At 33.2% G+C, this 16,370-nt stretch overlaps 2 protein-coding genes across 2 annotated transcripts; one reads left to right on the forward strand and one right to left on the reverse strand.

Annotated features, from left to right (window-relative positions):
- Nucleotides 1–3,183: 3,183 nt before the first annotated feature.
- LOC100527118 (uncharacterized) lies at nucleotides 3,184–3,988 on the forward strand. The gene has a single exon (NM_001248242.2). It carries the CDS (start codon nucleotides 3,286–3,288, stop codon nucleotides 3,802–3,804), a length of 519 nt encoding a protein of 172 aa, NP_001235171.1. The 5' UTR covers nucleotides 3,184–3,285; the 3' UTR covers nucleotides 3,805–3,988.
- Nucleotides 3,989–11,194: 7,206 nt separating this feature from the next.
- Nucleotides 11,195–15,915, reverse strand: LOC100790093 (uncharacterized). Its single transcript, XM_003526204.5, has 4 exons — nucleotides 14,823–15,915; nucleotides 13,923–14,035; nucleotides 12,976–13,080; nucleotides 11,195–11,993 (listed from the first exon to the last, which is right to left on the reverse strand). Exons 1-4 carry the CDS (start codon nucleotides 15,217–15,219, stop codon nucleotides 11,307–11,309), a joined length of 1,302 nt encoding a protein of 433 aa, XP_003526252.1. The 5' UTR covers nucleotides 15,220–15,915; the 3' UTR covers nucleotides 11,195–11,306.
- Between the last annotated feature and the right edge of the window lie 455 nt (nucleotides 15,916–16,370).

Consider the following 16,370-nt stretch of genomic DNA (forward strand, 5'->3'; position numbering starts at 1 on the left):
GCTTACTGCATTCCTGAGAAAAATTAAGTGTAATTTATAGAAAGAAAAATTATAATATAAGTTATATTAAAATTAAAATAAACAAGTAATCGGATATTAATGTATTGAATTGTTATGATACTATTCGAATTTAATCTTTAATAAAATAAATTTTTTATTATGTTTTATTTATTTATTTTTATCAAATTTGAATTAATCTGATTTTATTTATTAAGATGAATCTTAGGATTAATTAAAAATTATTAAAATTAGAATTCAGTTAGAGTAAGATTTTATTATTATGTAATCATATATTCTCATGCATATTAAATAATAATTTATTAAATTTGATAATAATAATTTGATTTAGATATATTTTAAATTTCTATAATTTAATATTTTTTGTCTTTATAAAATTATTTTTTATTTTTAATTCTGGTAAATTATATTTGTTTTATTTTTACTTCTTAAGATACTTTAAATAACACTTAAAATAATGAAAAATGTTATTTAACGTATTTTAAATAAAAACAAAACAAACATAATTTGTTAGGATTAAAAATAAAACAATAATTATTTAAGAATAAAAAAATACTTAATTGCAAAGGACTAAACATTTATTTAAATCTAATAATTTTATCCATTATACTTAAGATGATAATTGATTAATAAAAATTAAATTGATAACGTATTATATTTATATGTCAAATTTTATATTTTTATATATTTTATAGATAAATAAATTTACATAAATTGTGTTAAAAAATTAATTCTCCATTGTTTAATAAAATTATGTAACTTTTTAAGTTAAAAATGTTCAAATAAATTAATGAAATTAAATTAAATGTTGAAATTTATTCTTATCATTTCCTATTACTCCACCTCCTTTTTATTTTATTTTATTTTATAAAATAAATTTTTACTTTTAATTTAAAATTTAAGATCATATTAATTATTTATAATGATATTTTTAAAAATAATAATGTATGAAATATGGAAATGTAAACAGAAAACAATATGTATATATATAATATAAATAATTTAATGAAAATAAGAGATTATTATTTTCAAAATTTAAATGTTATATATAATCTTAAATAACCTATTAAAATGGAGAACATATTTATATATTTTTATCATAAAATAAGTATTACTAATATTAAATATTCAGACTAAGTGAATGAAGTTATTTCAATTTAATCAATATCATAAAATGTGAATTTTGAATGCATTAAATATTTAAGGAAAATATTTAATCATTTATAATATTTTTACTCAAATAAAAAAAAAATTACTATTTTTTTTACGTTAACAAAATTACTGGTTATTATAAAGAATACTTGTGATTTTATTTATAAAAAAAATAAGGTTAAGTTATAAATAATTGTTTTAATAAGGTATAATAATTTCTCTCGCTACAATAAGTGATTCACGGATAATCCTGGCCACATGGTGGGGCCCGCTTCCTTATGTCATGCCACGGGGCCTATGACGCTTACGTCGTCCCTTTCCTTTCAATAACGTGTGTCTCGCTGCGCAGCACTTGTTCGCACATTTCCTTCTTTTTTTATTTTTATCCCCTGAGAATTTCAATTAGTGTTTTTTTTTTCTTTTCTTCTTACTTCTCTTTTTTAAAACAATATTAGTACTTGTCAGAGTAACATTTCTTCTCTTTAAAAATTATTTATTTATGAATAAGTAAACCAGGCTAAGCTCAATATTTGAATTCTAGTATAGTATTGTAGTATCCTTTATTTGAGCGTTATTTTTATTTTATTCTAAAAAATTCCTTCATTCTCTCCTCCTAGATATAAGTACAAATATTGGCTTAAAATATTATTGTGTGTCAATTTCATTTTCTTTTTTTCTTTCAGATATCAGAGTGATATCAGCTCAGACAATATTAAATATATATGAACACGGACAATATTTTCTATTAAAAGTAATTTTATTTGAAACACAGACAATATTAAATATGAACACTTCTCATAATAATAATAATAATAATAATAATAATAATAATAATAATAATAATAATAATAATTCATACCTTAATTCAACATATTATAAATTAGATTAACCCCTAATACTAAATCTAACTCTAGCTATTTAAATCACGGACGGTATTTTTTGTTTTTTGTTTTGGATCAACATCATTAAATCACGGTATTTAAGATATATAAATATGAAAATAACTTAATTAGCATATCATAAGCGTTACAAAGTAAATTGAACATTAATTGATCACAAAATAGATAACATCTTTAATTGTACTGTAAGTCTTGTTATTTTTTGTGATATATCAGAGCTTTTATACCAATTATAGCATCCTTGATCTTAAATGGAATAGAACTTCAATTCCTTTCAAAAAAAGGGAATATAAATTTTTGAATTTTGTTGTCTATATAATATATAAGTCGTATTTTTTTTACAATAATATTTTTCCTATCTTATTACCTATCATTTTTTCATTAAAAATATTGATAAAACAGGAAAATGCTCCTAATACCATCCAGCTAAACGTCAACCACATATTGGGATTATAGACTCATCACCTAGAAGGTTACTGAACACACTCAAACTATAAAATAGTTCCAGCTAGTTATAATTATTCAACTAGCCTTACAATTACTCAACTAATCCTAAGCACCAAAAGATTTTCCTGAGAAAGATTATCCACTACGAAAAAAAAATGACATCAAGTAAATTTAAATCCTCCCTCATAAAAAAGATAAAAATTCGTACTAGATCCTTAACTACACATGTTAACCTAACATATTTCATACATCTCTTTTTCTCTTCTTCCTCTCTTATTGTAAATTTTGTTTTGCAAATACAATTATTCCAACTTTCCCCCCCCCCCCCCCCCAATAAGCCTTTCTTATAAAAAATAATGTGGGAAAAATGTTGCAGCTAATTTAGTCCAACACTATCAGCAGTGTTTAGAAAGTGAGATGTATATATGGCCGTCCAAAAACAAGAACGTAGAAAAAAAATAAAAATGGGAAGTGACACAACCTAAAACGTAAGACGACCAAATAACACCGCGTAATCTTAGAAACTTAGGAAATAAAATAAAATAAAATACGCTTTATTTATTTGCAGTTGACGTTACGAGTTAATGACCCTTTCTAATCATCAACCACTCACCCCCCACTCTCCCCTCCCCCCATTTATATTCACCCCCCATAACCAAAATCAAACAACCTCAAACCACACAAACACACACACCTCTTCTTCCCCTTCTCTCTCTCTCTCTCTCTCTCTAAACCAATAATTCATATTCACTCAAAAAATTAAAACACCATGCAACAAGCAATTCCTTATAGGTCATGGCAACCTCTCATCACACACACCTCCACCACCACCACCACTCACTTCACAATTAGCCCACACACATTAACCTATTCGACAGTGTCTCCAACAGGATTATCTCCGAAAGACAATATCGGTTTGGAACCGAATAACAACAATAATGGTAATAGTCATTTCTTCATTTCCTCCAAAATGGTACCCAACATGGTGTTAGAAAACGCGATTATAGTCTTTGCTAGCCGCGGTTGTTGCATGAGCCATGTTGTGAAGCGATTGCTATTGGGTCTTGGGGCCAACCCTGCGGTGCACGAGGTGGAGGAGAGTGATGAAGTGGGTGTTGTTAGAGAATTGGAAGCAATTGTGGGTGCCAATAATGGAGGGAATAAGATGCAATTTCCAGCGGTTTTTATTGGTGGCAAATTATTTGGGGGATTGGATCGGGTTATGGCTACTCATATTTCTGGGGAATTGATTCCAATTCTCAAAGAAGCAGGGGCACTATGGCTTTAACTCTCTTTTTTTTCCCCTTAGATTAATTTTTCCATTTTCGTTCTTGGTTTTCTTATTGTATTATATACTATTATTTGTTATTTACGTGTTAATTTCCTTCTCCCTGGGAGGCTGTAGAGAAAAAAAAATTGAATGTAATAAAAAATTATTTTCGATGTGTTCTGACATGGATGCAAAATTTGATGATGTGGGAATAGAAAATTTTCTGGAGTTGCAGACATTGGTACAGTGGAGGAGACTCCACATACTAGACTAATCGTTACAGTTTTTATTTTTTTTATTTTTAAGTTAACTAATGGTTAAAGTTGTGATAATTGGAATAATGGGAAGAGATAGAATAGAAGAAAATAAAATGACACGTCATGAGATAATAGATTTTATACTTGTATCTTTCAATGCAGAAATCATTTCAGATATGACTTTTTTTTTAGTTTTCAATTAAGTAGAAGAAGTTATTTAAGTAATTATTATAAAATTTATTGAATTTGTATGTAATTATGAATTCTAATATAAAAATATTTTCATTTTTTATGTATTTTATAAAATTCATAATTCAATTTAGAAAAAAAAGAATGTAATAAAATGGGATAAAATATATTAAATAAATAATTGAATTTATCATGATAATTTGTTATTGTAATAGTGTCAACAAATTTTGCATTGCTAATACATATATTATTTATATATTCATTAATTATTATTTTTATTTTTTAAAATTCAAATAAATGTCATAAAATATAATAAAAAAATTATTTCATTTTTTTGTAATATTTTATCAGTTAGGAGTTATATTTATTTTTATTTAGAGATTACAAGTAGAATTATTATAAGCAAAAAAATCTCTCCTTATTACTGTTCTTATTTAATTTCTATCCCCATAGCCAGAAGCATAAGATTAATTTTATGAAACATAGAGATCATCAAAATGAATTTTATTTCTTTGAACAAAGTTTTTTCATAAAATGAATGAATCAGTTTATATTTCTTCTTATTATTTAACATAGATGTATAATTAGGGTTTAAATTCAACACCACTGGTCAAATTTGATATAGTTGTGGTGACTTTAATTAGCTGTGACTTGAATAATTTTTACATACATAAAGTTAAAGGCTTAAATACTCAAATAAAATTATTTTGTTAAAATATCTAAACTATATATAATCATTTTACTGTTGTTATTCTACGAATACACCCACCTAAAGATTTTCATGAGGTAGATTACAAATAAATTAAAGATCACGTTCTCAGCTCAGTTGCGGCAATTTTCATTCTGTCATTGTCTTTCTATTCCTGCTGTACTGGTACTAGGAAGGTTCCTCTTTTGACTTGAGGCATGTCTGAAGGGTGTGTAACGTAAGCAACAAATAAAAATACGATAACTACTAACCGAGCACAGAGAAAAAATTGGAGATATATATTCACCTTCGGTTCGGTTTGGTATTTTGTGGGTCTCACCCAACGTGATTTATGGTATAAGAATTCAGAATTATTTTGGTGCAAGAGAGGACAATTTGGTGCGTTGTGTACTGCTAGCTTTTAACTTCATCTATCACCGACAACGGAAAAAGAAACAATAATCTATGCATCTCCGAAATAATTATGTTACTAGCAACAACTGTATTTGTTTTCTTCTTTTTTGATGGGAACTACTTTTGTAATTGAATACTATATATGTATGATTGTGCAAATGGGTATAAACTAATGTAGAAGTGGAGATAGCACAATGTAATATTGGGTGGAGGTGGGGCGTGGTGGTGTTGGGTGGTTGTGTAAAGGGGTAGTTTTGTCTGTTTGGGTTTTTTGGAGGTGCAGGAAGTAAGAGTCCATGGTGTATTTTCCTTGGTCAATTCCAAATCATTGTCACTCTCCTCTGTTTGTGAGTCTTGCTAGGTGCACCAGCGTTTTTGTTGGTGCACCCAGCAAAGTTTTTAAATGGCAAAAATGCTCCTAGCTTTTTTTTTTTCTTAAAAATGAATTTTTTTTAGAAATGCATAGAATCCATTTTTGTTCGTTGTGATTCTCTCGTTTTCTCTTTTTCGTGCGACATTGTGTCTTGTTCGTGAGGGTAGCAACGTTGAGCTTAGCGGTGAAGGTGAAGGTACCGGTGTCGAGTGTTGCGGTGGTCGATGGTGGCAAACGAGGTATGCAGATGGTGGTATCTGTCGCGGACGTACGAATGACTTTCGGATCAAGTTGATCCGTAAGTTTTTACGGATCAACTTGATTCGGAAGCTGCCTAATATTCTTACGGATCAAGTTGATCCGTAAGTGTATTTTTTTTTTTGTATATGTTGTTTTTGCATTTATTTTTCTTTTTTCTTTTAAATTACTAATTTTTTTGTCTGACCATTTTTGTTTGATTTGGTCAGATGGACGAAGATGAGTAGATGTATGAAATAATGTCTGAACGAGCGGATATGGATTATGAAAATGTAGAATCATGTGGTGCGAATGAACCACATGTTGATTGTTTGGATGCGTTCAAGACTTCTCAGGTTATAATGTTAATGTTTGTCACATATTTAATAAAATGAATACTGGTAGAAAACTTAAATTATGTGGATTTTGTAGGTGTTTGGGAGCAGGGAGGATGTTTTGCGGTGGACTCGATCCGTGGCTCATGAAAACGGATTTGTGGCGGTGATTTTAAGGTTGGACACAAACACAGGTAGTAGAGGAAGGACTACGTTTGTGTTAATTGGCTGTGAAAGGAGTGGCGAGTATAGGTGTAGGAAAAAAGAATTTATCAGAAGAGACACTGGGACTAGGAAATATGGGTGTCCCTTCATGCTTCGTTGCAAACCAGTGGTTGGAGGAGAAGGCTGGATGGTGAAGTTGATTTGTGGAGTGCATAATCATGAATTGGCCAAGTCATTAGTTGGACATCCATATGCGAGGCGATTGACTAAGGCTGAAAAAACACTTATTGCTGATATGACGAAGTCCATGGTGAAGCCAAGAAACATTCTGCTAACTTTGAAGGAACACAATGTCAATAGCTATACGACCATTAAACAGATATACAATGCAAGAAGTGCATTCCGTTCTTCCATAAGAGGAAGCGATCTTGAAATGCAACATCTGATGAAGCTTCTTGAACGTGATCAATATATTCATTGGCACAGAATAAAGGATGAAGACGTGATTCGTGATATCTTTTGGTGTCACCTTGATTCAGTGAAGTTAGTCAACGCATGTAATTTGTTGTGTTTGATAGACAACACCTATAAAACAAACCGGTACAGACTCCCATTGCTCGATTTTGTTGGGGTGACACCGACTGGGATGCCATTCTCTGTCGGTTTTGCATATGTGGAGGGTGAACGCGTTAATAATTTAGTATGGGCTTTACAACGCTTTCGAGGCTTTTTTTTAAAGCGTGATGCCCTCCCTGGAGTTATTGTCACTGACAGACACCAAGCATTGATGAATGCAGTGAAGGATGTATTCCCTGAATGCACAAATTTGTTGTGCAGCTTTCACATAAACAAGAATGTGAAGGCCAAATGTAAATCACTAATTGTGCAAAAAAATGCTTGGGATTATGTCATGGATTGCTGGGGATCTCTGACTGATTGTCCTTCAGAACAACAGTTTGATGAATGCCTGAAGAAGTTCGAAATAGCTTGTGCACCTTGGCCAATGTTTGTTGACTATGTCAAGGAAACATGGATAATACCACACAAGGAAAAATTTGTTTCCGCCTGGACTAATAAGGTGATGCACTTAGGAAACACAACAACAAACAGGTATGAAACTGTTCAACTATTTCTATTAACGTTGAAAAATTTATGGAATTGTATTATTGTATATGTTTATTTTTATTTGTGTATTTGAAATGTAGGGTTGAATTTGCTCACTCGTCTTTAAAAAGACTGTTACAAAATAACATTGGAGACTTATGCAGTGTGTGGGATGCCATGAACAACATGATTACGTTGCAGCACACAGAGATTAAAGCATCATTTGAAACAAGTACATATGTCGTTGGACATGTGTTCCAAAAAACCTTATACAGGAGGCTACTTGGAATGGTTTCAAGGTATGCTTTAAATCAGATTGCTGCTGAATTAGAGCGTGTTGACTATGCTGGCAAGAATCCCTCAAGTTGTGGTTGCATGGTGAGAACCACGCTTGGTCTTCCTTGTGCTTGTGAGCTATCCAAATATGTTGGTGGTTGCATCCCACTGGATTCAATCCATATGTTCTGGAGGAGACTCAGTTTTTTAGACCAAGGGTTATCTAAGCTCGAGGTGGGCATCAAGGACGTAATGGAAACAATATACCAAAAATTCGAAGAACTTGATGTTTGTGGCAAGTTTACTCTAAGAACTAAACTTTGGGAAATTGCACACCCTGATCAGAATTCGATGTGTCCTCCTCCAGCAAAGGTTAACACAAAGGGGGCACCGAAGAAAACTACGAGCAGGAACCCAAGGTCAACAAAGCGCGATCCATCTTACTGGGAATATGTAGATGCCTTTGAATCACAACAAAATAGCAATTTGTCGGTGAGACGTACTGCATCATCCTCTGAGCAACCGAATCGAAGAACGATGATGCCCATGTTGGACTAATTTCAGCCATTTATGCACGACTTCATTGATAAGATTGTTGATGTCAAAGGTGATGGTAACTGTAGATATCGGTCGATTGCCGGTTTATTAGGTATGAGTCAAGACTCTTGATCGATGGTCCGCAACCATCTGCTTAAAGAACTTGCCAATTTCTCAGAAGACTATATCAAGCTCTTTGGTGGCACAGAAATATTTGAGGAATTAAGGATGTCACTACTTGTTGATGGGTTAATCAAGGTATGTAATTTATGTATTTGATTTTTAAGACTTTAGTTTGAAATTAAGTTTGACGTGTATATTTGTTTTATTCAGGTGACAACGGATGAGTGGATGGATATAACGGACATGGGACATGTGATTGCATCAATGTATAACATAATCGTTGTATCCTTGTCTAAACAACAAAACATGACATTCTTTCCCCTTAGAAGTCAACCGCTGGCAAATTCTTCATTGCATCGTATAATTTGTATCAGTCATGTATATGACAATCATTTTGTTGAGGTACATTGTAGATATGAAGTGTTTTTTTTTATGGTTATGCAATGAGTTTTATAGGATTGAGTTAACATTTTTTTAGCATACACAACAGGTTTATTTAAAAGAACGTTGTCCCTTACCGTCTGCATCATTGTTATGGTCTAGCAATTGTCATCCGCATGCGAAGTTGAGGCCAAATCCATATATTAGCAGAATGCAGCATTACAAGAGCTTCGTGATGTTCAAGAGAGACTATGTTGACATAAATGATGATTGAACATGTAATTTACAAATGGCTGATCGTTTTGAACATGTAATTTATTTGTTACGTCCACAACAAAATTATTACTTAATTCTAAAAAAGCATGTATGATATATCGTTGTCTGAGTTGACTACGCATTGTGGAAAACCGTGTATGATAAATTGTTGTCTGCATTAACATAAAGCGCGTGGCGCGTGAAAGGACCCTGCACAACATGACTACACATGCAGATCTGATGCAAGCTAAAGCATGTCATGTCATTCGTGTAGTTGACAACACATACAGAAAACATGTGCATGCATATTTTCAATCTTTAAAAAATGCAGCACTGATATTAAAACTCATCTATATATATGGCACAACCTAACCCTGTAAGAAAACACAAGTTTCAGTATCAACCCAGGTCTTATAAAAAACTATGGCATTCTTGGGAGAAACAAGCAGTCAGACAGTTGTGAACTCCACATTAGGTTTTATTTTTTCAAATGGATCCATTGTTCACAACGACAGTGGTGTTTCCTTTCAAGCTTCCACTCCAATTCCCATTCGAGTACCTAACAGGTGTGATTTTTAAACGTTAAAAACCAGAATACACAATACCCTTAAGCTAACTGACAAGCAATTTTTGGATGAAATTTACTACCGGCAGCCTTTCACGTATGCAGGTAATCAATTTCGGTTTCAATGTATGCAACTGAAAGATGATGCTGATGTTAACACAATGTTAATGTGTAATCATGAATTTTCGTTTGTTGGTCCAATTGAGTTATTATGTAGCATTGCTAGAACCCCAGATGGTATTTTAAACTTACTTGAAGCTACTATGACCCCTACTCATGATGCCCTGCTATATTACAATGGGAGGTGAAACATGTCACGCCAAAATGAGTTTGTTGATTACTCGTTCACAGGAAAAAATCCCAAAAACTTTGACATTCCCACCGGATGTACCATGGATGAACTGAATGATTTGATTAAGCAAGTTACGCCTCGTGGGATTCCCCCTTATGGTGTTGATGAAACACAAATGGTAAGATGATTGTTTTTTCGCAAACCAAGTCACCATGAGTATTCAGAAAAAGTTATAAAATTTAAAATAATTGAACTCAAAACCAACGAGGACGTGATGAAAGTGCTCATTGAGTCTAACTACTGGAAAAAGATTGAGCCAATAGAAATTTTAGCTGTTTTAAGTAAACCTGTACCGCAAATGAAAGAAGAGTTGTCCTTGTCGCAAAATTAGCATGAGTTAGTTGTAGTATTTGATACGAATTTAATTTCGTTCGACTATGTTGAAGTTAATGTACTGTTTGAATTCATGTATTGCATAATTTCGTTTTTATAAATTTATTTATTTTTTAATTTGATACAACACAATTCTTTTGAACTTCTTTATTTCAATTATATTTAAAGTTATATTTCAAATTACTTTTTATTAGTTGGTAATGTGTAAAATGAAGCTGTGACTATTTCCAGATCAACTTGGTCCGAAAAAGGCTTACGAATCACTTGATCCGTAAGCTTGGAAGAGGTTACAGATCACCTGATCCGTAAAGTATGTCTTAGTAAAGTTACGGATCAGGTGATCCGTAACCTCCTCCAAGGTTCCCTACTCCGCCATCAATGGCCTTTTCACCAGGGGTTTTATGACCTTTTCACCTCAAGTGTTGGGTGCACTAGCAAAACTGCTGGGTGCACCTAGCAGGGCTCTCTGTTTGCTTACCTATAATGTATATGGGTCAAGCCCTACTTGGTCCATTTGGGTCCATGTCTCTCATTCCATATGACAATTGTTAAATATACATCCAATATTTGTTAAGTATACCTCCCTTATTTTCCAAGAATATCCTTTTGCAGCCACGCTCATTCCATACCAGCAATCACAACATCATAGAGTCATTGTGCTCTGGAGGCATGCACCCCACAAAGTCACCCAACACCACCCACGGCATCCAGCATAGTCACAAATAAATTGAAGTGTTTTATACCCATAATTCTGTACCCAACGACTATAATGTTTTCATCGTTGTTTCAAGCCTCTACCAATCGGCTGCAATTTTTAGAGCTTGTTAAATAAAAAAGGTCATTTTTCAATCACCAGACTCTGGTGGAGAGGACAAGGCCACTCTTAGCATAGTCAGTAAGAAACACATCATATCAAGAATTACAAGACTTATCAAATCAAAGTGTATCAAACCATGAATCAAAATCATCAGCCACTTTGGACTTGCTACCAGAATTTGAAGAAGATTGCATGCTGTGATGGACGGGTTTTTCTTCCTGCGGTCGTAATAAAACATTTGGATTCGTCAACGTGGATGTTCCTTCCAGCAAGTCATCAAGTACATCATCTAGACTAGCAGTAATTGGTGCAGTTTTGGATGGAACTGGATCTTTATTTGAAATGTGAGGAGGATACACAGAAGCTACTCCCGATGAAACTGGAATCGAGGTGTTGGACTTAAAGCCCGAAGAATCTAGAATGTTGGTCTCACCAAATGAATCTAAAAGCATATCTAGTTCTTTTTCAGCATCAGCAGCCTCAAATGTTGAGTAAGGTTTCCCTCTTGTATCTTCAGTAGAATGTAAACTAGCATCTGAACTTAGAACAAATGCTTTATTTTTACCAGAACTGCTAGTTTGCTGAGCTTCAGCATCGACATAGTTCACGGGAATGCGAAAGTCGTTGGACAAGGGAAATGTAGAAGCAGCATGGCTACTGCTACTGGAACTAGATGATATAAACTGATCTGCAGCTAGATCATCTACATCTAATTCTTCAGACATCCTATTGGCTAGTTCACTTTCATCTTTAGTTTTCAACTCCTCGTGCTCTTCACTGCTGCTCATTGCCGACTCCTCCACACACTGCACAAAATAAACTGCATTAATGCAGCAAATATAGAATTGCAAACTATATATAAAAGAGTGAAATTCATCCTGTAACTTATTGGATTTCACAGGACATACAATTGGAAATATAATATGACTATCATAACTATTTGTTTGTATCATAGTGAACAAAGAAATTTCTGAGGTTAGGAATCTTTCATGATTTTCTATAGCACTCAATGATCATACCCGCACGAACCCATTGTTACAATTGATAAAAAAACACATGCCTATGTTTTAGTGTATCTGATACGGAAATGTAGTGCATTATGGCTCATGCCTTATCAACAGGTGATCAATTTACAGTTTATCTATTTGTCTTTCCATAATGCAAAGAAACAGGTGTTTTGCAACAAGAGAAATTCTTAACTGCCTGCTTTGGATCATGGAATATATGCCACATTAACTATTTCTGCCATCACTATTTCCCACTTTAACTAAATTGTTAATGACTTACTGCTATAGAAGAACACATAATGTTACAGACTACAGAACAAGAGTTCTAGGAGTCCCTATGAATTTCTCTGTACAAGTGGGTAATACTTGTAGGATCAGTAAAAATATAAGGGATTCAAATGATCCAATTCGCTAGTGAGGGGAAACAGTATTGCACATTAAGTGGACAAGAGTGAGCCTTCTCAAATCCTTTTTGTTAGAGTTATAATAACATCATGCTTGATTTTTATAATGAAACTTCAATCAGATCATAGAAATAAAATCCCTGGTTCAAAACAAAAAACTTCTTGAAAAGTGCAAGTTAGGTCTAATCTAAAAACTATGTAAAAAACGTATGCTGCACTGTTCACCCAGCCTCTGCCCAAGCCTTGGAAGGGAAAAAAGGAACATGAAATTAAGCAATAAAATGAATTTTAAAAAAATATTTTGAAACTTGACTTAATTTCATGCTATAAACAGTCAGCCACGTTATTTTAAGAAACAATTTAGAGAGTAAACATACCAACTCAGTGGGTAATAGGTCAGCCTCAATGAACAATCTCTTTGCTAAGTCAACTTTGGCAAAACTTTCAGCTAGAGCATGCAAATTCAAGGACAAAAATGATGCCTGCATGAAAACCCAATTCAAGATAAGTAAGGCAATACTAAAAATGAAGTAGGAATATAACATGTAGCAATATAATGAAGATATGAAAATGTCACAAAGGAAAATCATGTTAAGAATGCTGGAGAAAATCTGGCAGATTGACAACAATTCTAATTTACATACCAAATTATAATTCCCAATTACAATCATTTGCAGAAAAATAAATTGTTCGAAAAAAATAAGAATAATAGCAAAGTGTCTAATACTCAAATGCAGACTGAATACTCAAACTTTCAACCATCCTACAGTTTAGTTGCAAGGATGAAGAAACTTTCAAATTTTTTGCAGTCACACGTGCATAGCCTATACAACCCAAATGGACCAGTTTACAGAGTAGCTACTATATAAATGGAAGAACTACTGATGGCAATTAGTACACTAGGGAATACATACCAAACAAATTGGAACAGCTTATGGCCATCATTATTGCATCCCATATTTTTTATGCTAACTTCAGAGATGTTTATTCATTAACAAAGTAATCACAATTTCAAACCAATAATGTTATAATATAGATGGATGAAAGTAAACAAATACTATAATAGCTTATATGTGTTTTTCTCTTCTTTTTAAATGAGCACTATCAACTATCAAGCACTTCAGATATTATTACTACTACTTACTGCTAAACAACTTATTAGGTTACAAGCAATAGAAAGGTGGTTGAAGCTGGCCCCATTGATTTTCAATGTTAATTTACTAAAAGATGCTTAAGAAGCTCACACTAGCATGCCTAAAATCGTATGATGAGAACTATCTCTATTAGGTTCACAAAGAATTCATTAAGGGAGTGAATATATTACCTCCAGATTTCCATTTGTCTTATCCTCTACAACAAAATTATCATCTCCAGCCCACGACACAATGCCCTCTCCCCTGACCACAAGCATAGAGCTCAATCCCACACCAAACTCCCCTGTAAAATAATGTCACAATATAAAAATCTGAAAAATATTTATATTAAATGAAAAAGTTTCAATGACTAATCAGCTGATTACAAATGCTCATTATAAGCTAGTGCTACTACTGAAATATGTCAGGAACAATTAGGAATCATCAAACAATTGTTACAAGACAGAACTAAAGTGCAGCGAAGCTAGAATTTCATCTATGTTTAATACAGACCTTTATGGCTAATTACCAAGATAGAACTCCAATGTTGACTAGAAAACAGCATTAATCAATCTCAGCATGTTCGAGTTAGATTTTAGGAAGGAGAATTAGAACATTTTTTTTACAATAATTATATAATTACCACAACCTGAATGATAAGTTTGTTGATCTTTATACTAATTACCTGAAAAGTCATATCAATTATGATTTCTGATCGGTTGACAAAATATTTTTTTTTTATTGAAATTTCATTTATACAGATAAACAAAATATTACAAATCAAAGTTTTATGTTGTATGAAACATACCTCCACAATGTAAGTTTCACCAGAGTCAACAAACGGATAAAACCAAACAAAACTCTCCAAGTATTCAACACAACTAGGGTCGAACTCACTATATTCATTTATGATTTTATTTCTAATTTTAAAATTTTATTAAATTAAAAAATATATATTAAAAATAAAAATGCTCTCTTCTCTTCTCTTCTCTCATTTCTAAACCACATTCCAAGACATAACACTTAACTTGGCACCTAGATTTTGTTTAAATTACAAACAGTAACAGTGATGAATCACGCAAAACACATACCAGGAAGAAGATCATTGAAAGCAGGGAATCCCTCTAAACTCGTCTCCGCTAGGGACTGAGCCTCCGCAACCAGGTGGCGAAAATCCGCACCTTTACTTTTGGGCAAGACAACATCGACGGTTTTGCTCGCAATTCCGGACCCAGAATCTAATTCTTCTTCCTCATCCTCGTACCTGTCCCAATTCGAGGGAAGCGCGGAATGGTGGCTTTTCTTCTTCTTCTCCTCGCTCACTTGCTGCTTCCCCAATGGGTTCTTCTTCGCAGCGTCATTGGGGCCCACAGAAGAAGAAGACGATGATGATGATGCGGCTTTGTTGGGCTTGTGGCTATGGTGAGAATTTTTGCTGTGGTGCTGCGTGTGGCTTCTCTTTGATTTCGCTAAAGCCTTCACGTCCATTGGAGGCGAATGTTGCTACTGATGGGGTTTTCAATTCCACATTGCTTTTTGGTGAAGGATGGAACTTGGAAGGATTATTGGAATTGAATTGAATTGAGGTGACTAGAAAAATTAGGGTTTAGACAAGGGTTGAATCCAATCTACGGCGTCGTTTCAAATCTTAAGCAGCATCATTTTTCAGTGTCTCGCACATTCGCAATCTTTAATTGCCACTAAACGCGCGTTTTGAATGTTCTTCCCTTCTTGGCATGGAAGAAAAGTGTTCGGCCATATTCATCTTTTTTGTTTGGTCGGAAAGAGGCCATTTCTGATGGATGTAGGGCTATTGCTTCCACCTCCCATTTTTTGTTTCCTGCACCACCATACTTTTTACTATCTCCAAATTACCTTTCTTTTATTATAAGCTGATTAAGCTCCTTTCCCAGTAACCTTGTTTTCTTGAAATTCCACTTCAGACCCCCATTACACCTCAACCTTCATTCACCCCTTCTTTGTTTCTCTAGTGTTGTAAGCTTTTTAGTTGGTCAGTCTCCCTCAATCACCCACGAAGGAGCTGCAAGGTCACATCCTCTTCTACTCTTCAGATAGAAGGGGAAAGAGAGTGTGTTGTTGTCGCACAACAAAGGGGAAAGGGAGGGGGTTGCTGCTGCAAAGGGAAAGGAGAAAAAGGGTGCATGTTAGGGTTACAAAATGGGGAATGGGGTACCTTGAATTGTAACAAGAAAAGGGTATATTTTTACTTGTGGAGTGCAAGAAGCAAAAATGGGAATATAAGTAGCAAAAAAGAAGTGCAAGAAGAAATCGTCTCAATCATTTTTTTAAAAGCCTTATGTGTGGACCTAGCTCTTAATAAGTCATGCCACGTTGATTAAATTGTATGTTGAGCCATAAAATCAAAGAAAAATATAATTTAAAAAATGGAACCCACGACCTGATTAAGATATTATAGGATTAATGATTGACTTAATAAGTCACTAATTGAATGGCATGATCTGATTTATAATGCTATAAATAAGAGGAAAAAAATATTATGCATTGAGAGTGTAAATTTGTTTATACAGTTATCAAATCATAACTTATTATGTATGATAAATTTATTAATTTTTAAAATAATTCAATAAGTGATTTGTGATTAGATGACAGTATAAGAT

The sequence above is a fragment of the Glycine max genome, chromosome 6 (genome assembly GCF_000004515.6).
Source record: "Glycine max cultivar Williams 82 chromosome 6, Glycine_max_v4.0, whole genome shotgun sequence".
Lineage (NCBI taxonomy): Eukaryota > Viridiplantae > Streptophyta > Magnoliopsida > Fabales > Fabaceae > Glycine > Glycine max.

Coding starts and splice junctions, on each gene's coding strand:
- LOC100527118 (NM_001248242.2), top strand. CDS start 3,286: ATGCAACAAGCAATTCCTTATAGGTCATGGCAACCTCTCATCACACAC.
- LOC100790093 (XM_003526204.5), bottom strand. CDS start 15,219: ATGGACGTGAAGGCTTTAGCGAAATCAAAGAGAAGCCACACGCAGCAC. Junction 14,036..14,822: donor TTTCAATGATCTTCTTCCTG/GTATGTGTTTTG, acceptor ATTATTTTACAG/GGGAGTTTGGTGTGGGATTG. Junction 11,994..12,975: donor ACCTATTACCCACTGAGTTG/GTATGTTTACTC, acceptor TATTTTGTGCAG/TGTGTGGAGGAGTCGGCAAT.